This window comes from Oryza sativa, chromosome 10, assembly GCF_034140825.1.
Source record: "Oryza sativa Japonica Group chromosome 10, ASM3414082v1".
NCBI classification, from domain to species: domain Eukaryota; kingdom Viridiplantae; phylum Streptophyta; class Magnoliopsida; order Poales; family Poaceae; genus Oryza; species Oryza sativa.
In genome coordinates this window covers 20,570,502-20,596,905 of record NC_089044.1, presented here as the reverse complement: position 1 = coordinate 20,596,905, position 26,404 = coordinate 20,570,502, and the positions used below count along the sequence as shown (strand labels likewise).

Here is a 26,404-nt window from a genome sequence, read left to right as displayed (position 1 = left end):
CTGATTGATTCTCTAGTACTCCTCTAGCTAGTAGCTCCTGTTGCACACATCTTTTTCTGCCTTAAAAAGTTCGATTTTTTTCTTCTTCTGAATGACTCGTGAAGCTTCTTGCTTGCTTCACGCTCTCGTCTTGAGCAAATAAATTTGAGTCACATCACATCGCTCAAAGATGCCTATAGTTTTAAGTATTTAAACTCTAATTAATCTGTCGTGTTCATGATTGATTGGTGGTGGCGGTGCGATTTTGGGAATGTGATGGAATTTGGAAGCCATCAGAGTTCAGCCACGCATGGCCCAGCAGGAGACTGCACTGTTGGTGTTAATTGTGTGTTCTTCGTGTCAATTGGACTGAAACTAAGTGCACACTATGTTAGGACGTCGTCTTCTACATTGGACCCCAGGATGTGTATCCCTGTGCTGCTCTCTCCATGGACGGACTCCAAATCTTCAATCCAATATATCGTGATGTGATCGCCGCGACGATACGATTTTATAGTGTACTACACAAGTACACATCCGAAAGGCGCTGCGATGTATGATCAGACGATGAAACAGCATCAAGATCAAGCCTTTTTTCATAAACAAACAGCTGTCCTATTCCTAGATAGCTATGATTAATTCCCAAGAACTGCAAGATCCTGAAGGCACCAATTAATTAATATTCAGATGATAAATAAAGATGGTACAAAACTGAGAGGTGAGGGGTTAAGTTCTTGGTGTCAGTGAGATGTGAATCACAAGAGAGAAAAATTGTGACCTAAATGAACACATTACACATGGAATGAAAGGCTCTTTGTTTTGTTTCTCTTACAAGTTTTATTAAAAAAAACTGTTGCCTAGTTGTGGAAGCAAGAACTCGAGCGCTTTACGGTACATTGTCAATAATTATCTAGCAGCTTTCACGCATTCAGGTTGTTGACATACTCTCTCCATCACTCATATCAGAATCTCTACATTAGTATATTGTTTATCTACAAGCCACAAAATCAAAGGCAAACGAACTGACGCGTGAGTCTGAACTCTAATACGATTCAGGGACTAGCAGTAGAGCACAAGACAGTTTAGTTTAGCACATGTGATCCACACGGTGCAATTCGCCGTGGAAAGTCACCAAAATGTGACATGTAAACTCGCTTCTGCCGTTGCTTTCGGAGCTAGTTTCTTTCGTCACCTTGCAGATCACTGTTGCAGGACAGCAATCAGTGACCAAATCAGGTAGCCGTGAAAAATGACAGTAACCTGCTGAAGAAAGCTCTGAATTTCTTGTCCGGGACGCTGGGTGTAACTGCTTAAATTAATACTTGGACCTAATCTCGGATGCAAATTCTTTTGTTTGCATCTTTCTCACGAGAGTTGAACATAGTGATGACTAAATCTCTGAAAAGGATTCACAGACAATCTGGGAATCAAAGAAAGCCATATTTTCAGTGATTCAGGACACTGACTGAAACTATTTTCTTTGTAGGCATGCAATTCTGTCATCATCCATCACCAGGAACACTGTTCTGTGTTCTACACTTCTACTGGTAGCACTTGCAATTATATATCTCAGCTAGTAGCTGTTTCAGAGTGAAAAAGTCTATGGCGTCCCAAAATTCACTCATCAAGATGCTTCACTGTGACCATCACTTTGTCCTTAAAGAGCATTTGGACGTACTCCATTTTGCAACACAGTGCAGATTAGTGCTTTGTTTTGTGGTCAGTGAGCCATCCGAATCAGCACCAAATGATTGCTCATTGGCCTACTCAATTAGTAGTAAGGCCCAAGCTGCTGCTGATGCTGCTACTGTTCCTGATGACTTAGCCTCAGCGACTTTTTGTTCCCAGTACAGGTTTCTTTTCTTGCTGCAGCATCCGTAGCATAGCAGCACCCTCCCAAGAACCAAACGCTGCTGATTGCTGCGTGCCACCGGATGTTTTTTTCTCTCTAATGCTGACAAGCCAATGCACTGTTGAACCTTGATGGTTTCGTGATATCGGCGCAAGGTGGACGGTCCAGATCATGCAACGAGCCATCATCCGACGGTCCCAAACCGAGTCAAATGATCACCAGTCCTCTCCTCCCACTGTTTTTATTCACATATATGTTTTCTGAACTTTTCTCTGAATTGAGCTTCAGTAAACCAGAAGTGTTCATTACGAGAGATCAATTGCTCACTTTTTCAGGTGCAGCTGTACGTAGAAGCACACTTACTCCTGCTTGACCCCAGTGACTCCTACACTTGTCACATTTTCAGTGTCTTGTCTTGTTGGATCATCCAAACGGCGAGATGCCCTTGCATTGCAAAAGAGGGGAAGATCAGAAGAAGAAGAAGAATTAAGACGGTTCGATCCATAAAGATTAAAGAGAGGGCAGCAAGAACAGGATGGCTAGCTGCTCGTAGCAAGAACAGTAGCTTGGAAGCAATAAATTTCACCTTTTAAAACCGCTCCCCGTACGCAGCCCATGCAGATGTGTTGAGTTCAGTGAACGCGATCGATCGTGAAGAGAGATACTAGCTCTCTTTCCTGTGAGCTTCAGGAATCCGATGTGTGCAATGCATGCCCCTCTCTCTCCTTTTGAAAAGCTGTTCATCTATGCTCAGCTTTATTAACTCGCAAATCTGAAACACCGAAAGGTTAGACGGGTAGTAGTAACTGTAGTAGTAACAGCAGAAGGCAAGTAAGTACTGATGCATAACTATATACTGACATTTTAGTCAGGGTTTACAAGCAAAATGTTGCTTTTGCTGATGTAACCTTGTGACTTCAGAGAACAGAGATATTTCTTTTACCACCAAGGACTGCATTTTCGTCTGCATCAGCAGGAGTCCTAGATACTACTACAAGGGGAACATGGTGGCGGAAATTCCTGATCGACCGAGTATCACAATTTTTGTAAAAGTAGTACCATTTCCAATTGTTTTTATTCTATCCCTATATATATAGAACTTTGATTTTTATGATTTCTGGAATCAACATTGTACTGATATCGCCATCAAATTGAGTATATGAAATTCTCGACCAACCGAGAACCATTTTCCATAGACATGATATCGTTTTCGACAGTTTTCATTCCAGCATCTAGCACACTCGTATGCGAGCTTAATTCGAGCCTGCCAGCTTCACTTCGCCAACAACACTCGAGCATTGCAATCTGCAAGCTTCCAGCAGCAAGCAGCCTAATTAGCATCACAGACTCATCTCAGTATCACACCCCATGATTTCTTAGATGCATATGCATGCATTCAAGGACAAATCAAAGCATTCTGCTAATAAGCTCGCTAACGCGGCCACAAAATCCGTCGCTGACAGATCATCAGAAGCAACCAAAAACCCACATTAATCGCGGCGACTCCGCTCAGATCGATCGATCGATCGCTGCGCCCACCGTGATGGCCACCACACCAGCCGTCGTCGTCTCCTAGCTCCACACCTCCCCCTTGACCACCGCCACCGCCACCGGCCGGCCGGGCCATGCACGGCGACCGGCCGGATCGACCAAGCCGACGCCACCAACCAAATCCATCCCGGTCATATCTCTGTCGCCTCCTCGGACCCCCAAGCTCCATCACATGGTGGTTGTCATTACTGTCACTCGATGAAACCCCATCCATTGCTGCGGACACTTATATAAGAATAAAAAAAATTTTGGATGCACTTAATAGTTTAGTGAGAAGGGACGTGTGGTTTCAACCCAGAGGTCCCTATTCAATCCCCAACACGCTTACATATTTTTCTTTAAAAAAAAATGGAGAGGCGTCTCTACCCTCCATATCTCCATTTTTTAAGGAGGATGGAAATTTTATTAAATAAATAAGCAAGAACAATTAGCAATAAAGTAGGTACTAAATAAGTTGAGTAATTAATAGGGAATATAATTGCATAGAACATGAACGGTTGAGATTAAGCATGAGAGAGATCGAATGGCTCATCTTAGCTTCACGCATGTTGAGCTTGTGGCTGTAACTTTATAGAAAGAGAGGATTTGTGTCGTCAGTGTAAGTGTACTGCTGGTAATTGCACAGTTTAATTACCAGCTAATGCATGGCTGGGTGGTTAATCAGCTAGATCTCTCTGGTTTTGAGCTAGCTGATCAGTGATCAGTGTAGCAGCGGCAAATTAATAAATGGGATGAAAAAGCTTTTGCATTGCATGCATCATTTCGTACCTCACCTAGACGATCAATGGTGGTTGTGAGACATCCTGGATCTTGAAGGAAATATAACTGTCCTGTGTCACATATAATGGCGTTTCAGCTGTAATCTAATCCAATGGAGCTACCTAAGCTACCACGTATACATGTACCTATAGCTCACATTATGAGTGATCGATTTATCTAAAATCCAATAATTAGCCCATCCAAAAAGGGCCATAATTGTTTCAATTTCAGTGTAATCTATTGGATTCCAGGGATGTTGGAATAATGGAATAAGAAGGTGAGCTCAAAACGGATTTCCTGTACATGTTTAACAAGTGTATTTGTTGTAACCTAACACTGGCGAGTGAGTGAATGAGTGAGTGAGTAAGGTGGGCCCCACATGCCAGTCACTCACCCCCAGGCTCTGCTTTCTGCTCCTGCATAATAATCAATTTTTTAATCAGTCACCAGTTCATCTCAACATCTCATCCTAATTTGTCTTTGCATTTTTTTTTGCAGTTTACACCCCCACCAAATCTGAAATCCCCACACGCAGCAATATATAAGGCTACAATACAGAGCCCCAAACGCCACACAAAGTCTCCTCCTTTCTTCTTCTTCTTCCTCCTCTCGCCTTTCCTCTCCTCCTCCTCTTCTTCTTCTTCTTCTTCTCGTGGGTGCAAGAAGCAGAGAAGGAGCAACGCGAGCTGAGATCGAGCGCGAGGATGTGGCAGAGATACAGGTTCTTGTGCTGCGGCTGCGGCGGGAACATGGCGGCCTCGGCCGCCGGTGACAGGGGGTGCGACGATGACGCGGACTGCGGCGGCGGCAGCGGCGGCGGGGGATTTGGGGAGGAGGAGGAGGGGGGAAAGGGTGGTGTGGCTGGGGCGGCGAGGAGGCTGTCGTGGGCGCAGGTGGAGGCGATGACGGGCGGGTTCACGTCGGCGGTGGTCGGCGAGGGCGGGTTCAGCACGGTGTACCTCGCCCGCGTCGCCGGCGCGCTCGCCGCCGTCAAGGTCCACCGCAGCAGCGAGCGGCTCCACCGCGTGTTCCGCCAGGAGCTCGACGCTCTCCTCCGCGTCCGCCATCCTCACATCGTCCGCCTCCTCGCCTTCTGCGAGCAGCAAGGTGGGTTGGGTGCTCCCGTTCTCGCGCGAGCCTCGCCGCGGGCGTTTGCTCGAGCAGGTTGTGTGCCACCGCGTCGTGCTGAAGAATTCTTTGGTTTTTTTTTGTCCTTGCAGAGGAAGGCGTGCTGGTGCTGGAGTTCGCGGCGAACGGGAACCTGCACGAGCGGCTGCACGGCGGCGGGAAGGCCGCGGGGACGATGCCGTGGGCGCGGCGCGCGTCGGTGGCGCTGCAGGTGGCGCGGGCGCTGGAGTACCTGCACGACCGGTGCGAGCCCGCGGTGGTGCACGGCGACGTCAAGGCGTCGAACGTGCTCCTCGACGAGGCCATGTCCGCCAAGCTCTGCGACTTCGGGTCGGCGCGGATGGGGTTCTCCGCTGCCGTCCGCCCCCGGTCCTCCGCGCACACCATGCTCGGCTCGCCGGGGTACGTCGACCCGCACTACATCCGCTCCGGCATGGTGACCAAGAAGAGCGACGTGTACAGCTTCGGCGTCCTCCTCCTCGAGCTCCTCACCGGCATGGAGGCCTTCTGCGCCGCCGAGGGCCGCCTCCTCACCGCCGTCCTCGCGCCGCGCCTCAGGCCCGCCTCCTGCGCCGCCTGCGACGCCCGCATGCTGGTCGACGAGAGGCTGGGCAGCGCCTACGACGCCGGCGAGGCCTCCGCCGTGGCGTCGCTGGCGGCGTCGTGCGTCGGCGAGAACCCGAGCCTCCGGCCATCGATGGCCGACGTGGTGCGCGCGCTGGAGCAGGGCGCGCACGGCTCCATCTCGGCCGTCGCGAGGAGATCCGACGGCCACGGGAAGCTGTGATTCACACGAGGCGTGTCGAATCCTAGGCGCTTAGATCTGGGGGGCTTTTGGTGAGCTGTAACTTGCGATGACGACGATGACGTCATCTGGCGTCACCTGCACACGTGGACCCCTCCTACTGGGTGGAGCTTAGAACAAAGCGGGGTAGTGGGCGAGCACCTCAAAAAAAAAAGAATCAAAAAAAGGAGAAAAAAAGTAGTAGTGGTATGATTTGGAAAAGATTTGGAGCATCAAAAGGTGGGGTTTGTGTGTGCTAATGGAGGAATTTCGATCACATTGTGGTGCAAAAAAAAAATGGCAGCGATTTGGGAGGGTGAGGTGATTATGAAAATGGATCGTCCATTTTACGATTCCAAAGAGATTTTGGTTTTTATTCTTTCGTTTGTTCGTGTAAAGTTCACCGAGTGCCTCCTGTTTCTGTTCATATTGTTGATGATTGATTTAGATTTCGACCAGAGTTTGAATTCCAAGAGACTATGTATATATTCTATGTTCAACTTGATTCTGTACTGCTACTACTATTGACAGCAGGGTTCAGTAATAAGAGTTTAGATGTACTAAACAATAAATCTGGTAAGTATAGTCCATGATCAAGAATAAATACAGCATTATGAACTTAAAACACAACTTTATTCCGCTGTACCGAAGAGTGCTAATAATTGATTGGATCATGGCGCCCAGGATTTCAAAGAGCGTCTCTGAAAGTCTGAACTGAACGCATATATTCGCTTCCCTTTTCTCACTGACAACTCAGTCTTCGCTGCCCTCTGACCAGCTATAGTAGGAGCAGTATTCTACTCCATAATGCTGAAGTATCTCCAAGTCAAACAACCGTATTCTACATTTGTACTCCTCTAGTACGTACTGGTTACCTTCGGGCCAAAATCGAAAGAACTTGCAAACATTTGATAATCTGCTACCTACTCTAATCTGATTATATTTCCCCTGCATTCCATCAGACTTGCCCAATTCATTTGACGATTTCCATGTATTAGCAAACTAAAAAAATGTGCGACTATAAAAATAAATAAATAAAATCTAAAACGCAATTTTACAGTTGAATTTGGGGACTTCTCATTGAAATTTATTTCCCAGCAGTGACTTTTAAACTGAGAACAATATAAATATACAATATTTACCTATAAATAATTTTATGCTAATTTTTCCGTGTTTCTACCGCTTATTGGTTCAAACAGCCTGACTTCATTTCTTAACTACTTTAAAAGCACAGTCGTTCTACTCTTTCCCTAGAAAAACAGCTCCAGAAAAGCCCGTGAAAAACCAGCATAAACAAAACCGAATTTCATTTTTATTTCCAAATCCGATATAAAAGAAACTAAATTACAAGTTTTTTTATCTCTTGTTCCCGTTGCAACACACTGGCACATACTCCCTCAATTTCATAATATAAGTTTTTTTTTCTTAGGCTGTGTTTAGTTCACACCAAAATTAAAAGTTTGGTTGAAATTGGAACGATGTGACGGAAAAGTTGAAAATTTGTGTGTGTAGGAAAGTTTTGATGTGATGGAAAAGTTGAAAGTTTGAAGAATTATTTTGGAACTAAACACGGCTTTAGTCAAAGTTTTTAGGTTTGATCAAATTTATAAAGAAACACAATAACATTTCCAACACAAGACAAATATACTATCAATCAAGGTTATATATAGTGAAACTAATTTGGCATCATAAATATTTCTCTTTTTTTTCTATAAGTTTGGTTAAATGTAAAGAAGTTTGATTAGAAAGAAAATTAAAACAACTTATACTATGGACGGAGGGAGTAATTAGTTTGAAATAAAAACGAGAACCAGTTACACCACGGTGTATAGAGGTGTTTGCTGATAATAATTCCGGTCAAATTAGCGAAATGATTAGGGGATTTGACCTGAACCCGATGTGGACGCGCCCGCGCTCTGCCTTGCCCCCAAACCAACCACGCGCCGATGCCTCTGCTCTCCTCACGCCGAGCCGAGCAAAGCAAAACACACCCACGTCGCGGACGACGTTGACGCGCCCGCGCGCCGCTCCCGTGACGCCGCCGCTGCCGGTGCCGCCCGGAGGCGGTCACGGGGGACGCGACGCGACGGCGCCCGCGCGCGCACCGGCACCGGTGGCGCGTCCCCGTCGGCGACGGCACGCCCAACAACCTCCCTCGGAAAACCGGCCTCCCATCTCTTTCGCCCGCGACGCACACGCACCCCTCCCCCGGTTAATTCCGATTTGAATCTTACACGTACTAATTTTATTGTTATTATTATTTTAGTTTTTTTTTTTATTTACAAACTTGTTAGAAACGCCGGTGTGGTGTCATGGTGTGATGAAATCTGAATTTTCTCGGTGCGTTTGCATTGGCTGTACGTTTAGTTTAGTACTCCTATATGCATCCTAAATTTTGATGTGTTATTGGAAGTCAACTGTGAATGTCACTCTACTAACAATATGTTCAATCTTCGGTTACTTTCTATGTTTCATAATTAAATATTTTTAAATTAAGAATTAATAGTAAGTACTAAGTATTACTAAGTTACAGTACTTAAAATTAATTTTTTTTAAGTATTTTAAAATCAACAAGTACCAAGTTAACTTGTCATGCATCCTTAATTTAGTTTTTTATTTAATATTTCTAAAACTAGAAATTAACACGTACCGATTTGTACATGTCAAGAACTTGCTGTTTCCTTTTCTAATACATAGATAAGCCGTTATAATTTGCTCCTGAGCAGATAGATGGCCAATTTTTTTTTCATTGTTTTTTTTTTCCACAGACCACTGGCTTGAAGTGACTAATTAAGCATAGATAAATAGATAGACCCACCAGAAGTTCAGAGAACCAACTGAACACATGGCAAAGCCTGAAGATTCAGTTATTAATCGTATACGGATACAGAGCAGTTGTTGCAACAGGGAGAAATTAGGTCGGAGTGACAAAATGGGAAGAAAAAAAACAGAGAGGAAGAGCCTAGTGAGCGTCTTCCTCCTCGCAGTGCTTGGTGTACTTGGCCGGGTCCAGCAGGGCGTCCAGCTCCGACGGGCTGCTCGGCTTCACCTTGATCATCCACCCGTCCTCGTACGGGCTTGAGTTAATCTGTCACCACCATTGGCAGTAGCATTAGGGTTTGAAAATTGTCTCGCAAAAAAGAATTTGTAATTCTAGTTTGTGGAGAGTACTAATGAATTAAATTAACAAAGAGACATTCCGGTTAATTAAACTAACACCTTTAAACAGGGACATGCTACCAGTCTTGAAAAAAAAAAGAGACACATGTAATTTTACAGCGTTATTGTTAATATGCCCTATGTTAAAAAAAGTAACTTCTGAGAATGAATATGCACAAATGTATGTTTAGATTTATTTTCAAAAGTTGATTTTTTTTAACGGAGGTTATACTCTCTTTGAGACGGTGGGAGTACATACCAGGCCGGGTGTCTCAGAGAGCTTGTCGTTAACCTCGACGACCTCACCGGAGATGGGGGAGTTGATGTCGCTGGTGGCCTTCACACTCTCCACGTTGCCGAATGCACCTCCCTGGCTCACCTTCGCCCCCGCCTCCGGCAGCTCCACGAACACCACCTCTCCCAGATGGCCCTGCGAGTATACATACATATCTAGTCATGGCTATGTATATCCCTCATGAATACAGAGACCGGATTAATAAAAATTCATTATCTAAAAAAATATATATCTAGTCAGGTCCAATCAAATTATTTTTTACCCCCCATCTTACTGTTACTTTTGTTTTCAAATAATTGCCATCATTACTGTGTAGCACTAAAAAGTAACTGGCTAGCATTCTGCAGTGGAAGTTAGTTCCTTTATCTTGTTTCTTATTAAAGTAACAAAAGACATGTTCTATTTAGTTTGAAAAAAAAAGTTACAGCAAAGGTACTTCATCATATTTCTTAAAAGTAGTAAAGGAAAATGTTCTGTGACATATCAGGAAAAGGGTTGTTAGTTGTTGCAGCAGAGGGCAGAATATTTGATTTTGTAGCATGCCACGTAGTTTAGAATACAACAGCAAATTGACACTTAGGCCCTGTTTAGAAATGCATTAAGCTTTAACTAATCTTGTTGCACATGAAAGGCATGGAATATTTTCTCCTTTGGTTGGCTCACCTGAGCATGGTCTGTAATTCCAATTGTGGCCACAGAGCCATCATTCTTGACCCACTCATGAGAGGAGCTGTACTTCAACCCATCAAGAACTGCAATACCAGCATGAAATCATCACCATGGCTTAAATCAACAGGGACCATAGTTACAACAAGTATACTCAACTCTTTTCAACAACTGGAATTTCTAAATTTTATTCCCTTCCCTTTTCAATCATTTAGTATGTCTCCGGTGTATAACTACAGCATGGACCAGTCAATGTAACAATATAGAATGTAAAAAAGAAAGAAAAGAAAAAAGGAAGCCACAGCAATTTATAACTGGGTGCAAGGATAGCATGGCACAATGCAAGACTGTACAGGAACCAGAACATTGTAACAACCACATGCTTTGTTGCAAAAGGCAACAGAAAATTTATTTGATATGAATTCTACTACTCAAGCTAGCTATACCAGTGGAGAAGTATCTGGAGATTGAGTAGGCAGGTGCAGCCCTGGTGGCTCCACTGCATGAGATCTTGAGGGCATTGGCAGCTGAGCTAGCCCACAGCCTCAGAGCCATTTCTGTGCCAATTTCTTGCTTGTTACCAAAGTATCTGTGTTCTTCTTTTTTCCTTCTCCTAGTTAGCTGGATGAGTAGTGGCAGCTCAGTGGTGGTGGTAGTATAGTGGAAAGCTGCAGTGAGATGAGGGGATAGGGAATTGTTTGGCTCAGGAGGAGAGGGGGAAAATGAGAGGGGGTTGTGCAGGGATAGGATTTGTATGGTTGGTGGGTGCTCATAGCCTCATCCTTTGTTTAGACCATTAATTCCCCTCTGCTTGATCCAGTGTACATCCATGGGTTAGGACAGATTAGTTACTCAGTTAATTAAGTGTGAGACTGGAAAAAAATATCTGACGGCAGTTTTATAAGTTGAGTGATTGAACTAGTGAAAGTTCAGTTAACTGTCAACGGCTGTAGATTTGGGATGGCAGACTGTTCTGAGTCAAAATGAAGCTTTTACTGTGCGTGGTTACCAGGTGCAGTAAAATAATTTCAGATCTAATCGCAGTAAAAAAAATGTAGTACTATATGTTAAGACGAGATTGGTCGGTCAAAATCTATCTGGCCCTTTACATCTCCCAAATGTTACCTCAGTTGCAGGTGGTAAAAAAAAATCACTCGTTTCACGTGATGTCGGCAGATCATGGACCATGTCTCAAATGCTGAAACTCTGAACAATCAACAAAAAAATCCAACCAGATGAGCTGTGCAACTGATAATTGATCATCACACTATTTGCAACTCATCTTTCATGTAGATGGAACTTCAATCCCGAAGAAATAATGACAGCAAAATGCTGCGATCCTGAAGAAAGGATGGCGGCAAAATGGCAGCGATAAAAAAAAATGGTTGGTTACTGAAGAATTATTTGTGCAGCAGTTGAGACAGTAGCAAGATAAGAGCTAGCTAAGCTAGCTAGGTAGAGTTGGATGGAAGAGTAGTAGTATGAGATAGAGCATGGAGCGCGACAACTCAAGTGGATGCTAAAGTAAAAGGCATTCTCTTCTCTTGTTTGGAATCAGAAAAGAAAAGAAAAGACTTGAGCTGCTTGGCTGGAATGTTTGGTTGGATCATGCGCGCTCTCCTTAGCTTAGCTCGCCAAGAAATCCTCTCTTCATCTCTCTCAATAATTCAAAGCCACGAGCTCTCTGCTCATATCCAGTGCGACGATTCCCGTTAATGCAAATGCATTATATCCAGTTCGAAATGTTACAATTCTTGCGTTTGCAGCAAGCCAGCAAGTGGTGTGAATTGTTTAATCCCTCGTGCATTTCAACGAAATTCTCTCACAAATTCGCATTGACTTCTTTCTTAGCACAATTAGTAAGCAGTGACAAATAAAGAATTTTTGAACAGGATGTCTTTCCAAGGAAGGTGAGATTTTTTATGTGGATAGCAAGGATCGCCTTTCCTTAGCATGAAGAGAATGTGATCAACTTTACACCTTGCTTACGATTATGGCCTTAATTTTTGATACCCTAAACAGGAGCACATCACATGCATGTCGACCTGAGACCACCAATTAACTGATTAAGTTGGCATTGCAGATGCATCCGTCAGTTACATGATCAGGTGATCGATGGATCAACTGTAGGTTTCATTGCTAATAGCTGCTGCTACATCTGATTATTGGAGCCAGAAAAAGATGCCTGTCCTTTGCAATGTAAAGAGTGAGTGAAAAATCTCTTCTTCATCTGCTCCTGCAGCAATGCATACCTTGAGAGAATCATATCTTGCTAGCATTCGAATGATTCATATAAGTAATTGTTAGTATATATTAGAGATATGTACTTGCAAGTAGCACTGAACAATAATAAACTTTGCATGCTGATATATATCAACTGAACTAAGTACAGGTTGTTCAAGAAAAAGCTGCAAGAACCAAACATCAAGTAGTCCAGATTGTAGTAGCTACTTCTTCACGGGGTGCAATGCAATGCAACAATGAATCAGAAAGTAGGATACCTTTTGCATGCACTTGAGGAGGGGCATTTGTTAATCCAATTATTCAACTACTAACTAAAAACTATATGTAATTATGTCACATCCACCTACTACCAGACGTCATTCACAGACATTTTTTAGATGGAAGCTTAACTATATAAGTTTGTGTCATCCAAAGTACACAAGCACATGCTAAATGTTAGCATGAGGTTGACACAATGCTAACTGCCATTGCAACAACAGAGAAAAAACAGACTAGTTAACAACAGCTGCTGCATGCATACCTAGTGAATGATTCACATTGATCAACCGATGATCCATATTAGGAGTATATATATATATATATTTATCATCATGGAATGAACAGTTCAGGAGAGAATAAAGGGTTCCTAGCTGGTGAGCTAAAAGGGGGAATTGCATGAACAACCCAACTGCATTGCTGCTGTGATCATCAACCAACCTATAATTATTCATCCTAACATGCAGAAACATCAATTCTGCGTTGATCCATAATGGAGTTTAATTAGAGGAAGCATGGCACATGCCAAACACTTGTCATTGGGGCAATGCTGTGGTCATATCCAGCAGCATGAGGGACATCCTCGACATACTTGGTCACTTCCATCGATAGGTCAACCCATCAAACGGTACTTTCAAATATATTTATATCAAGAATGTTATTATCAGCATTGCCAATTACTCTAGCAATCTCCCACATGCAAATGCACAGTGTTACTTTGGAACAGTCATTCTCAGAGATTGCGTATGTGGCTTGGTTTAATCATCGTTGTTAACCGGTAATCGAGTGATCTATCAGCAATGCAAGCAGCCAAGCTGGCAGTAGGTGGTAGTAGTAGTAGTAGATACATGTTGATTGATCGAGAGGCCAATAAGACCTTGCATTTCGCAGAGCATAATTGGTACCTAGTTGCAGGGTTAACGTGCTACTGCTCTGTTAGTTGCAATGCACTCAAAGCGATTAACCATTCTATATATTAATTAATTTCTCCAAGAACAACAAGATCGAAGAGATAGTGCCATTTGCCATTGGTCTACCATGGAGGAGGATAAGATTGTGCATTAGCTCACATGCTCTGGACCTCACCTTATCCATGGCGAATCCATCATTGCCGCCATGATCGAGAGAGATGAGAGGCCGGGAGATGGTGTTGTTGGACATGTGTGATGTGATGATCTCTGCACCCCTGTCTGTCCTGTCGAGTGTCGATCACCACTGAAAGCTGGAGTAGGCTGCATGCATGGATGGATGGTCCCCATTTCGTTGCAACTTTTCAAGAACATTCGACAGCAATCACTATACTTGTACTGCCAGTGGTAGTACATTAACCACGTCGATCGACTGCTAATTAAGCATTGTTCCTGCCTGCCATTGTCTCGACGACTGTTCAGAGCCGTCCTACTCTACCAGCTGTTTAGCTAAGCTGATTGTAGTTTTTGGCTTCGTTCGAGTCCAGCGTTCAAAATTTCGGTCCTATCGGTCCCTTTATATGATATTATATTGGCCGAAATTTTTATTTTAAAACGTTTCATGAATTTTAACAATATTTATTCAAATTTGACTAAATTTTTGAAAATATTGCTATCTCGACACCCTTAATACAAATACCGAAAACGAATGATTAAGCCCTAGTCGAGTCTGCCACTCGTCAATTAGCTCGAGCTCGATTGACTCGAAGCTTTAGGTGGTGTTTGGGTTCCTCCTTCCCAAACACCACCTTAGCAACCTGCATTATTGTGAAAATGTCGCCGTCGATCGACGGCCGGCCGGCCGGCGACAAGCAGCGCCATGTGAGATGATGGCTGATGTAGGAGAACACCCTCGTGACAATAAAACCACAGAAGTCTGGCTCCATGCATGTTAATTTGCTACTGCTGCAGTAGTGGTTTCATGAATGCGACTTGGATGGATGGATGGATAGATCCATACCCTGTTCTGAGCAGAGACCGGACGTGCCAAGTCATAACATGTTTGAACAACGTATATTCTTTGACTCCACAGGTCCACTAGTACAGTGTTGTACCGTATCATTTCATCTGCAGGGATATTGCTGTAGAACCTTTTTTCTTTAACCAAAATACAATGTTAACATATTTAATTACATCTGCAATCGTACATAATTTAGGCCCTATTTGAGATTGCTTTAAGTGAAGATGAAGTGTACGCACGTAAAAAAAACTTTAGCATGTTATTAATTAAGTTTTAATTAATTTAAACTTAAAAATGAATTTATATGATATTTTAAATCAATCTATGTATATAAATTTTTCGCATGAAATATAGTGTTTGACAGTTTAAAAAACGTGCTAACAAAGACCGATGTAAAATCTGTATCTTAATTGAAACAGTACCTTAAACGCCAATCAATTCGCAAATGCGTCGGTGAGCCAAGCTTGATTCGGCAGAACCGCAAAAACAGATGAAATTCGAGCAAAAGCTATACTACTAGTACGAATCTTGGCAAAAATGCAGTATGAATCGTCCTTCTCCAGTTCCTCCAGTCCGTGTCATCGTGCTCCTGGAGTCCTTGCTAGCTACTGTAGTAGTATAGCTGTCATGGCAGGTGGGGCCCTCCACCCAGCACGCCGCAAGGTTGGACCGCCAGCCTGGCGCCCCATCCCACCATCCCTCCCCGATCCGATCGCCGATCTCAGCCGCCCGCACCAAATTCAAATCCCCCGCGCCCCGCCACGTCACCCCCCCCCCACACGCCACGTCGGACAGAATCCGGTACACGCGGGCCCGTCACGTGACTGCTCGCCGCCGCCGCCGCCAACGACGCAAGCAACGCGACCGGTGGGTGGCGCGAGTCGCTGGTGATAATACCACGGGATGGGGGAGAACGCGTCGCGAGTGTGTACAAGAAATCCCAGCACGAATTGTCTTTTGTACGCATCTAACAACTACCAGTACTACTACTACCTGTATGTATATATACACATCAATACGCATAATGCACAGTGCATTAGTGCACGATCGATGATTGATTGCATTGTGGGGGAGGTATGAATAAGTGTACCGGTAGTAGGCCGTATAGCACGACGCAGAGCAACATACGGCAACACCAGGAGTACGTACGATGCCGTGGGTTATTACGTACTCCCCCGTCCCAAAAAGAAAACAACCTGTGACGAATCTAGACAACTCTTATCCAGATTCGTTGTATTAAGAGGGGATAAATTTAGATTGGTTTTTTTATGGAGAGAGTAGAAAACGAAAAGAAATTAGTATCACTACAGAGCCAACGGCCTAGATATATGCTCTCTACATTCCAAATTGATCTGCATATAATTTTTTTTATGTTATTCCTAAATTATCTACATATTTGTGTTCATTTATTAAGTCTATTCGTTATTTGTGCATTGGAGTAAATGGACATTGATGCATGCATCCATGCACACAAGTATTTATAACCCACATGCAATATCTTGATTTGCTATTGGCTAAGAAATAGTAGGGATGGTGTATACATTGAGTTTGTTGCTAGAGTAAATATAGTATGAGAGAGTTACTCCGTATTAGTTTTTCTTGGTCTCGATGTACCTATAAAATATATAGATCAATTTGAAATGTAGGGAGTACTGTCTCCGTCCATTTTGGGATGGGGGAAGTATCTAGCTCGCCGTCGTTCTTTCGTTCGTTCGTCTCGATGGCCGTCGGGCCCTCCCCCGCGTGCCAATGATGCCACGCCATGTGATCGTTCGCCGCGCTCGCGCGCACGCCTTTACACGGTTTACACCAGCAAAGCCAGCAGCCACGCACGCTGGCGCGAGCCGCTCGTCCACGGCGTCGCGCGACGCAGACCGGGCGCGGGCTAGCGAAGACATCAGACATGGCACATGCATCCCGTGGATAGCTAGCTAAGATAGGGGGGCTGTTGCTGCTGGCATGGATCGCAAAAGGTTGGGCGCCTTTGCGAGTTTGCTTCGCTTTGGTCTCACCTTTGATCTGCCTTTGGAGCAGCCTACTACTAGTACGCTTTATACCCAGTTGTAGTACTCCTCCGATCGATCTGATTCGATGCTCCTGAGAGTGCTTTTCTTTGCTGGTTTATGATGACTGATGAGAGGGGAGGGGTTGATGTGTGTCGAGGTGCCATTTCACCAGCAGGTTAATCTCGGAGCAAACGAGCCCATGAGCGATGCAAATCCTTATTAATCCTACATTACCTCTATGTACTACCAGTACTCAGTACTGATGATCACACGCTGCACTGTTTTATTTTACTCCTGCGCAGACGTCGGCACATGTTTTATAACAGTTTTTCCTTAACCAAAAGGCTCGCAACTGGCGTAGCTTTTCAGAATTTTTTTAGAAAAACGATCCATACCATACGAGCACTGGTACGCCAGCAGCTAGCTACTCCTAGCTCTGACATGTTCTGCAGGCTTTCTGAGCCATACGCGAGATGACGCAAGGCAAGGGCATGTGTCGTCAGGACAAGGACGCCCCCCTCTCCAATAATCTATCGCTGCACCCAGCTGCAATCATTGGCCGCCCGGCGCAGGGTATCGATGCAGACATGTACAGTGGAGTATCATCATGGCCCTGCACCTGCACCACTACTACTCCTACTGCCAGTCTACCACTGACCGACTACTGTACAACTCTCCTCGGAAAGACAAGCCTCACAACTCACAAGTCACAAGCTTGTTTTTTTTTTTGAGACAAAGGCGGCATGCCATTCATTGATTAAGCAACATCATCACAAAGTATGTCCCGGATATAATCCGGTATTACAGAACGGTACACAGTACAGGTAGACAGCTCGGCATTCCGAGCTAGAGAATGAGCCGCCAAATTGGACAACCGGTTAACATGCATAAAAGAGCATAAAACAAAGGTGGACGCCAACTTCTTGATATCTTCAATCACGCATCCCACCCCTGAGCGATCCCTTCCTGAAGTTTGGATGCGTCTGATTACAGTGAGACAATCAGATGCCATGACAATGTGTTCCAGGCCCTCTTCCTTTGCTAGACCCAGTGCCCGCCTAATTGCCAGCGCTTCTGCAAGCTCAGGTAGCACCACATCGCTGATCATCTCCGAGCAAGCAACCAGGCATTTCCCTGTATTATCACGAATCAAAGCCCCGACCCCCATGGTCCTGGACGAGCTGAAAATCGCAGCATCAGAATTGATCATCCATACGCTGGCCGGCGGTGGCTGCCATCTAGGTATGGCTTGAGTGTTTCCACCCCGCTGGCCATCCACCGTCTTCGTATTGTGCTTTAGAATCATGTCGACATAAGACAAAATTTTGATGACAACACGTTGGGGGTGCACTGTGCCATTGTTGTTCTTTGTATTGTTCCTTGCTTCCCAGATGTGCCAAAAGGTGACAGCCAAAAGGGTGTTTGCATGGCTGGATCCCCGTTTCAGGAAATCAAAGATCCATTGCCTCATGGTTGAGAACCCATTTCTTCCTAGTTTGACAGCGCACTTACCCTTGATTTCCTCCCAGATTTGAGCAGCAAAGGGGCAGAACAGGAAGACATGTTCCACTGTGTCATCTCTGTTGCAAAAAACACAGCCATCAGTAGAGGGGATATGCCGTCGTCGAAGTTGAAACCCAGTCGCTAAGCATTCATGAGCAGCACGCCAGAGAGTAATTTTCATCTTTCCCGGCGCATTGATTTTCCACAAGCCCTTCCAATCCTTTTGGCTTTCAAGCAGTCTCGACGCCATTCCTCGCCCACTGTTGCTCTGATCAGCAAAGAAAGCTTCTGATCGCGCCAGATTGTAAGCCGAACGCACAGAGTATAAACCCAGTTTGTCATGTGGCCAAGAAGCGAAGTCAGCATCACCATGTCTACTAATAGGAATCTGTAGAATCTCCTTAGCAATGTCCACAGGGAAGAGGGATCTTATCAAATCTCCATCCCAACATCTGGCATCCTCGTTCATCAGGCAGCTAACAGTGGCATCTGTTGGGAAGGGAGAAAGCGTTGTCACCAATTGAGGTCGAAACCCAGGTATCCAATTATCTGAAAAGATTTTGATGGTTTTCCCATCACCGACTCCCCACCTCACTCCTTTTGCCAGCAGTTCTCTCCCAAACAGCAAGCTTCGCCAAGTGAAAGACGGCGATTTCGGTTGAGCAGCCTCCCAGAAGGACGAGTTAGGGAAGTATCTTCCCTTCAAAACCCTCGAGCACAAGGAATCAGGATCAGTAAGCAGCCTCCAGCACTGTCTTCCTAACATTGCTTGGTTGAAAGTAGTGAACTCCCTAAAGCCCATTCCCCCAAGAAATTTAGGAGTAGAAAGCCAGCTCCAAGATTTCCAGTGCATTTTTTTCTTACCATCCTCAAAGCCCCACCAATGATCGGCAATACAAGTCTTCATCTTTTCACAGATTGAGACAGGGATGCGGAAACAACTCATAACATAATTTGGAATTGCTTGGGCCACTGCTTTCAGCATTGTCTCCATACCGGCCCTTGACAGCGGCCGGTCAGTCCATCCATTAACCCTTTTCCAAATTCTTTCTGGCAGAAACTTGAAGAAATTTGTGGTAGCAAGCCCAATTTCAGTAGGCATCCCAAGGTAAGAGTCTTGCAAGACTTCATTATCGACTTGTAAGCAGCTTTTCACCGATATCTTGACCGCATCAGGACATCGTTTGCCAAAAAAGATTGAAGATTTGTGCAGGTTAATTTTCTGTCCCGACGCACTGCAATATGATCGCAGCGTGTTTTTGAGTGCTTGGACATTCCTGCTGTCAGCCTTAGCAAAGAAAATGCTATCATCCGCAAACAACAAGTGGGAGATAGGGGGTCCATGCCTGCCATTTTTAATTCCTTGTAGCTCACCCGCTACCTCCTTCTTGTGTAGCAAACATGACAGTCCTTCTGTGCACAAAAGGAACAGGTAGGGGCTGATTGGGTCCCCCTGTCGAATGCCCCTTGAAGGGACCACCGGCTTAGTCAGCTCTCCATTAATTTTGACGGCGTATCTCACTGAGGAGACACAACGCATCACAGTGTTGATCCAATCCTGGGAAAAACCAAGTTTCGATAAGCAACCCGAAAGATAAGCCCACTCAACTCTATCATATGCCTTCATCATATCAATCTTGAGTGCAAAAAAAGGATTTTTGTTGTGTTGTTTACGGATGGTATGCAAACATTCATATGCCACTAGGGCACTGTCAGTGATGAGGCGACCCGGCACGAAGGCACTTTGGAACTCAGACACAATATCTGGGAGAAAAGGCTTCAGCCGGTTCGCAAGAACTTTTGAAGCAATCTTGTACAGGACATTGCATAAACTGATTGGGCGAAATTTTGAGAGGTGACTCGCATTGTTTACCTTGGGAATGAGGACAACAACCGAGTCACAAAGACCTTCCGGGATCTCCTCTCCTAACAAGAAACCTCTCACCGCATTACAGATGTGTTCCTCTAGGATACCCCAATGTGTTTGGTAGAACAAAGCTGGGAATCCATCCGGCCCCGGAGCCTTTGTTGATCCCATTTGGAACAGTGCTGTCTTGATCTCCTCATTAGTGTACTGTTTGCCCAATTCCCCATTGATAAAGTCGCCTACTTTATTTGGGATAGCATCCAAGACTTCCTCCATTGAATCACAGGGCTCCGAGGAAAACAGATTCTCATAGAAAACTTCAGCCATGCGCTTGATCCCTTCTTGGGAAATACATCTAGAGCCATCATCACGAACCAGCTCCTTGATTCTATTAGTCCGCCTTCTCGCCGATGCCCTGGCATGGAAGAAAGCAGTGTTGCGGTCCCCTTCACGGAGCCAATCCACTCGGGACCTCTGACGCGCCATAATCTCCTCTTTCTCGAAAAGTTCACAGAGTTGTTGCTCAATTAACTTCTCTTCCTGAATCACCACGTCATTAACTGGTGACTGTCGCAGGGATTTCAGCTTCCTCTCCATCTTGAGGATTTTCCTGCGCACAGACCCAAAGGAAGCCTTACTCCAGTCCTTCAAAGACACTGCGACTTGTTGCAAGACACTCCAAACTCCCCTCAGCCCCACGCATCCAGCAGAAGAGATCCTCCAAGAATTTTCTACCACCTCCCTGTAATCCTCCGCCCGCAACCAAGCCGCCTCAAACCTGAATCCCTGCTGAATGGGAATTCTCCTTTGACCGTGGTTCCTTCTCGACAAGTCAATAGAGATGGCGTAGTGGTCTGAGGATGTTGTTATCACATTTTCCACCAGGCAGTCCTCAAAGTATCTCGAGAACTCGCCATTTGCGACAGCACGATCAAGCCGGACCTTGCTATTACTGTTAGCATCCTGCTTATTGGACCATGTAAATTTGGGACCAACAAATCCTAGGTCAATAAGACCACAATCATCCAAGCAACTTCTGAAGTGTTGCATATGTGGCTCTGATCTCTCTCGCATCCCCAAGTGCTCATCGAGGCATAAAACCTCGTTGAAGTCGCCACAACACAGCCACGGCCCCCTCCACTGATCATGCAACCGGCGAAGGAGGTTCCAGAAAAAATGTCGAAGCTCACGTTTGGGTTCACCGTACACAAAGGAAATTCGCCAAGGAGGCAACTCCTCCGTAGAGACCAGCACATCAATGAAATGGGAGTTGAACCCCCTAAGAGAAACCGTGTAGGCTGTAGTCCAAAACAGGGCTAAGCCTCCACTAAGGCCCTCGCAGCTCACAGCAAAGGAGCCGGAGAAACCAAGTGACCACATCAAATTTCTTGCCTGTTTGTCCCTCATCTTCGTTTCAGACAAGAAGACAAGGGAGGGTCTCAAAGACTTCACTAACCAGCGAAGTTCACCCACTGTCGCAGCCGACCCCAAGCCACGACAGTTCCGACCCCAAGTCACAAGCTTGTTTGGTTCCATGGGCAGGGACTTATATTTTTTTAGAGAGGGTCCCTCTCTCCCAAACATCTCTTTAGGTCTTAGCACCGTATACAATACGACTAGGGTCTTGTTTGGTTTCATGGGCTAATGTAAGAATTTAAACATGTGGGCTAATTTTGATCTAAAATGAATTAGCCCCCCTCAAAACATTAGCCCCTCCAAGAGATGCTAATGGAGCTAATTTTGTGTGAGGACTATAAAAACCAGCTCTCTCTCTCCTTCTCTCCCCTCTCTTTCTACTCTCTCTCTCTCCACCTTTTAGCCTTGAATTAACTCATGGATCCAAACATGCCACCCTAGACTAATATTTAGCCTACCAATTTATGACTAAACATTGGCTCTTAAAATTAGCCCTGGGCTAATCTTTCCAACAGGCATAGTACAATACTCGTACGTATCATATGCACTATCGTGCGTACGAGTACTCTTGGCGTGTCACGGTCAACATAGATCTCACTGTTGGCGTTATTGTGACAATGCACAACTTTTTTGACGTAGGGGCACTGTACTACTAGTAGAAATACTAGCGTTGCCCAAGAGATTGTTCACGTGCCACACACATGCGGCGCACCCGTCGATCGAATCGAGGGGAGTGCACGGCTTTTGAGTTGTGACCACGCGTTTGGTCGGGCCTGGGCTGAAATCGTGAAAGTTTGTCGGGCCGGATCGCGGGATCGAGGCGGATGGAGGCGCGCGCGGCCTTCGAAACGGGACGAATTCTCGCCGACCGCGTTTGGGCCGCCTGCCCGGATTTGCAGACCGTTTTGCTCGTCTGGGCTTTCACTATGTTTTGGGCCGCAAATTTCTGGCCTAATGTTTTCCTCGTCCAGACTCCAGCGACGAACGAACAGTGGAGTTGCGAACTTGCGATCAAGCTACAGCAGCAGCTTGTCTGATTTTATTCGATAACCAAAACAAAGGGGTTTATGCATGAGTAGTACATACGAACGTAGCGGAATTCACGATGCCAGCATCACCATGGCTAAGAAGCAAAAAAAAAAAAAGTATGAGCGCTTCGACTGTTCGACACGATTAAGATAGTGTCCAGCGACGTACGTGCATGCATCCGTACGTAACGGCATATACGTAGCATTATTATTCTAGGTCGTCCTCCTGGGCACGAGGCGCGCGCGGAGCGGCTTGGCCATGACGGTGGTGAACTCCCGCTTCTCGGCGAACTCCACCTCGTCGCCGGCCACCTCCTTCCACTCGAACTCCCTCACCATGTTGGCCACGAAGTACTCCAGGTGGTGCATGGCGAAGCTGAGCCCCGCGCAGATCCTCCGCCCGACGCCGAACGGCATCATGCGGATCCCCTTGCTGCCCGTCACGTCCACCCCCTCGCCGTCGCCGCCGGGGAGGAACCGCTCCGGGATGAACTCCATTGGCTTCGCCCACTCCCGCTCGTCCCTCCCGATCTCGGCCACCATGAAGTTCACCGTCGCGCCCTTGGGGATGAGGTAGCCGCCGACCTCCACGTCCTCCGCCGCCCTGTGCGGCAGCACGAAGTGCCCCGGCGGGTGCTTCCGGAGGCCCTCCAGCACCACCGCCCTCAGGTACGGCATGCCGTGGACGTCCTCCTCGGTGACCTCCGGCTGGTCGTCGCCGGTCTTGGACTTGATCTCGTCGTGGAGCTTTGACTGGATGGATGGGTTCTTGACCAGCTCGGCCATGATCCACTGCAGCGCGGTGGACGTCGTGTCCGTGCCGGCGTTGAGGAACTCGGAGCAGAGCTTGATGATCTCGTCGTCGGTGAGCGCGCGGTTGCCGTCCTCGGGGAGCTTGATGTCGAGCAGCGTGTCGACGTACGAGTGCTCCAACGTGGTCTCTTTGTTCGTCGTCTTCGTCGTCTCGCCGCCGTGTTTCTTGTACTCCCGGCGCGCGTTGATCAGTGGCATGAAGAGCTCCCTCTGCCGGCGGCGGAGGGCGTAGATCTTCTCGAGGCGGCCGCGGAAGAGGTGCTTGGTGATCGCCGGGAAGTAGGCGAAGACGGCCATCTGGCTCGTGATGTAGATGAGCAGGTCGCGCTGGGCGTCCTCGACGGCGCGCACCGTGGCCTCGTCGAGGCGCTCGCCGAAGCACATATTCACGAGGAGGCAGAACATGGCGTACTGGAGCGTGTCCACGACGTCGTGGGGTGCCTGGCCGGACGCCGCCAGCTTGTCGACGATGACGCGGTGCACCCAGTAGCGCGCCGGCGCGAACAGGCGGGCGCGCGACGGGTGCAGCGTCTCGGAGACGAGGTTGCGGCGGAGGAGGCGCCACACGGGCCCGTACCCGGCGCGCGTGATGATGTTGTCGTTCTCGCCGAGGAGCCTGCTCGCCGGCACGCCGGGGCGGTCGGCCAGCGCGGCGCCGCCCTCGACGAGCGCCGCGTGCGCGAGGCGGCGGTCGGCGACGAAGACGGACACTCGCGTCCCCATGCGCAGCGACACGATGGGGCCGTACCGAGCGATCAGCCTCTGGAGGAGCAGCTCCGGCTCGACGTCGGTCAGCGCCTTGGTCAGCAGCACGACGCTGCCGAGCAACGGCACCGCCGGCGGGCCGGGCGGGAGGCGGCGGCCGCGCTTGCCGCCATTGCCGCGGAACAGAATGAACGGGACGACGGCGGCGGCGAGGATTGCACCGAGGATCAAGTACAAGTTGTCCATGGTGAACCGGAGCTTAGCTAGCTAGTAGCTCACCACGTACGAACACTACGAGCTACTGAGTGTGTGTTTGTTTGTCATGGCTAGCTCTCACTCTCGGCGCCAATTTATAGAGATCTCTGGCCGATCGATCGGAGACGAAGAGAACGGACGGACGGTTAGAAATTATTTTCTACACTTACCTGCCATACTGCTATGTATGACACCTACTTTAGACAGTTATATAAAAAAATCATAAAATTTGATAATATAGACTATAATAATATAAGACGCTATACAAATATGCAAGTCTAAATTCGATCTACACATGAAGAAACAATAATAATAAATTTTATCTGCATTGTACGGGTACTATTTATTATTTGATTTTTATAATTTTTTATATTATAGATAAAAGAGTAAAGTGCATTGGCGGTCCTTAAACTTGTAGGGTTGTGTCGTATAGGTCACTAAACTCTCAAAATATATATACAGGTCCCAGAACTTGTCAAAGTGTATCATCTAGGTCCCAAATTGACACATCACCTCTAGTATCCTACGTGGCGATGATGTGGCATGCCACATGGATGTGACGTGCCATTTTTTTTTCTTCTTCGTTTTCTTCTCATTCTTCTTTTTTTTCCCTTTCTTCTGCTCGGGTCACAGAGAAAGGAGTAGAAAGGGAAAAAAAGATAAGAAAAAAAGAAAAAGGAAAAATCTTAAACGAGACCCATTTGTTAGTCAAAATGATGACACGTCATTTCGTGTGGCATGCCACATCAACGTCACGTAGGATCCTAAAGGGGTTGTGACACACTATGACAAGTTCTGAGACTTGGATATGCATTTTGAGAGTTTATGAATCTAGATGACACACCACTACAAATTTAAGGACCATCCGTACACTTTACTCTATATAAAATATAGTCTTGCACGTTTGTGTATAGACTTATATCATTATAATTGATGTTACTATACTTTTTATTTTTTATATAATTATTGAGTCACATGGTGCTATGCTATGACACTAGGTGTGGAAAAGTAGAAAATCCTTGTCCCGGTTGGTTGATCTTGCATACGTCGGCGTAATGATGTCATGGGTTTTTGAACGATGGAACAATGGTCAAGGCCGGGAAGCTTCCATCTGGGAACAGTCCATTTTGTTCTACGGGTGCAACTGTAGTGTGCCATCCCAAAAAAAGACCCTAATTTCCGTGCCCAACGTTTGACCGTCTGTCTTATTTGAAAAAAATATGAAAAAAATTAAAAAAGACAAGTCACGTATAAAATATTAATCATGTTTTATCATCTAACAACAATGAAAATACGAATTATAAAAAAAATTCATATAAGATGGACAATCAAAATTGGACACGGAAACATAGGGTTTGCCTTTTTTTTTGGGGACGGATGGAGTACAAGTACTACAACACGTGACATGCATGCGATGCAGACTCCTGAACGGTAGTACAGTCCATTTTGTTCTACGTACGGGAGTAGTAAGTATTTCATATAAAACATTATTGCCTGGCCAACTGCTTGGCTCCACCTGGAGGTGTGTGTCACACCCAGGTGTTGTGGTACATTGTGATTTTTTTTGACGAATCAATCGAGATTGTCTTGGGCGCTTGGCTGGCTTCGGCAGTATGTCGTTGATTTGCGTTCGTGGGGTTGACCGGCGTTTGGTGGGGGGAGACGGACTGACGGAATTTAGTTTACCTCGGTCGTATCGATGTGTAGCTGTGCTCCTGGAGCCTGATGGAAATCCAAAGAGATCCTTTGAAGATAGGAATTTCATGTTCTCTCCGTCTACGAATATAAAAATTTCTAAAGTTTAGCATTTCTCTGCAGATATAAGTATTTTTAAAGCATCGAAACATTTTAAAAATTTTGCGAAACACAATGAAAATACACACTGAAACATGTCGTTATCGCATATGAGGCATCAAGTGTTAACGGATTGAAACGTATGTTTTTCATCAGAATATAGTCATGTAATGTCTTGTTGTAATATTTAATTGCAACAAATACAATGGTGTGATCGGATCGTAGATCGGATAAGTAGTTTAGAAGAAAAATCATTTTGAAGATAGTTAAATGCATGCATGAATGAAGTGGAGAGAGAGGAGATAGAGTTTATGTGAATTTTGTGAAACATACAGAAGACACATCTTGAAACATATCGTTATCAGGTATGAGAATATAATCACGTGATATCTTGCTATAAAGATTTAATTACAATC

General features: G+C 45.8%; 3 protein-coding genes across 3 annotated transcripts; 1 reads left to right on the top strand and 2 right to left on the bottom strand.

Moving 5' to 3' along the window:
* Window positions 1-4,692: 4,692 nt before the first annotated feature.
* Window positions 4,693-6,526, top strand: LOC9270984 (salt tolerance receptor-like cytoplasmic kinase 1). The gene is made up of 2 exons (XM_015757591.3): window positions 4,693-5,248; window positions 5,362-6,526. Exons 1-2 carry the CDS (start codon window positions 4,846-4,848, stop codon window positions 6,054-6,056), a joined length of 1,098 nt encoding a protein of 365 aa, XP_015613077.1. The 5' UTR covers window positions 4,693-4,845; the 3' UTR covers window positions 6,057-6,526.
* A 2,304-nt stretch (window positions 6,527-8,830) lies between these two features.
* On the bottom strand, window positions 8,831-10,897 carry LOC4349114 (glycine cleavage system H protein, mitochondrial). Its single transcript, NM_001404050.1, has 4 exons — window positions 10,620-10,897; window positions 10,171-10,259; window positions 9,472-9,642; window positions 8,831-9,141 (listed from the first exon to the last, which is right to left on the bottom strand). The coding sequence occupies exons 1-4, from the start codon at window positions 10,726-10,728 to the stop codon at window positions 9,016-9,018; spliced, it is 495 nt and encodes a 164-aa protein (NP_001390979.1). The 5' UTR covers window positions 10,729-10,897; the 3' UTR covers window positions 8,831-9,015.
* An 11,493-nt stretch (window positions 10,898-22,390) lies between these two features.
* LOC4349113 (cytochrome P450 89A2) lies at window positions 22,391-24,262 on the bottom strand. Its single transcript, XM_015757780.3, has one exon. It carries the CDS (start codon window positions 24,183-24,185, stop codon window positions 22,635-22,637), a length of 1,551 nt encoding a protein of 516 aa, XP_015613266.1. The 5' UTR covers window positions 24,186-24,262; the 3' UTR covers window positions 22,391-22,634.
* Window positions 24,263-26,404: the final 2,142 nt, after the last annotated feature.

Bases quoted from the DNA above. Each gene is read 5' to 3' on its own strand.
- LOC4349114 (NM_001404050.1), bottom strand. From the start codon at position 10,728: ATGGCTCTGAGGCTGTGGGCTAGCTCAGCTGCCAATGCCCTCAAGATC. The intron at 10,260-10,619 runs GTATAGCTAGCT...CTGGTATTGCAG, and splicing joins CTCCAGATACTTCTCCACTG to TTCTTGATGGGTTGAAGTAC. The intron at 9,643-10,170 runs GTGAGCCAACCA...GTATACTCGCAG, and splicing joins GAATTACAGACCATGCTCAG to GGCCATCTGGGAGAGGTGGT.
- LOC4349113 (XM_015757780.3), bottom strand. From the start codon at position 24,185: ATGGACAACTTGTACTTGATCCTCGGTGCAATCCTCGCCGCCGCCGTC.
- LOC9270984 (XM_015757591.3), top strand. From the start codon at position 4,846: ATGTGGCAGAGATACAGGTTCTTGTGCTGCGGCTGCGGCGGGAACATG. The intron at 5,249-5,361 runs GTGGGTTGGGTG...TTGTCCTTGCAG, and splicing joins CGCCTTCTGCGAGCAGCAAG to AGGAAGGCGTGCTGGTGCTG.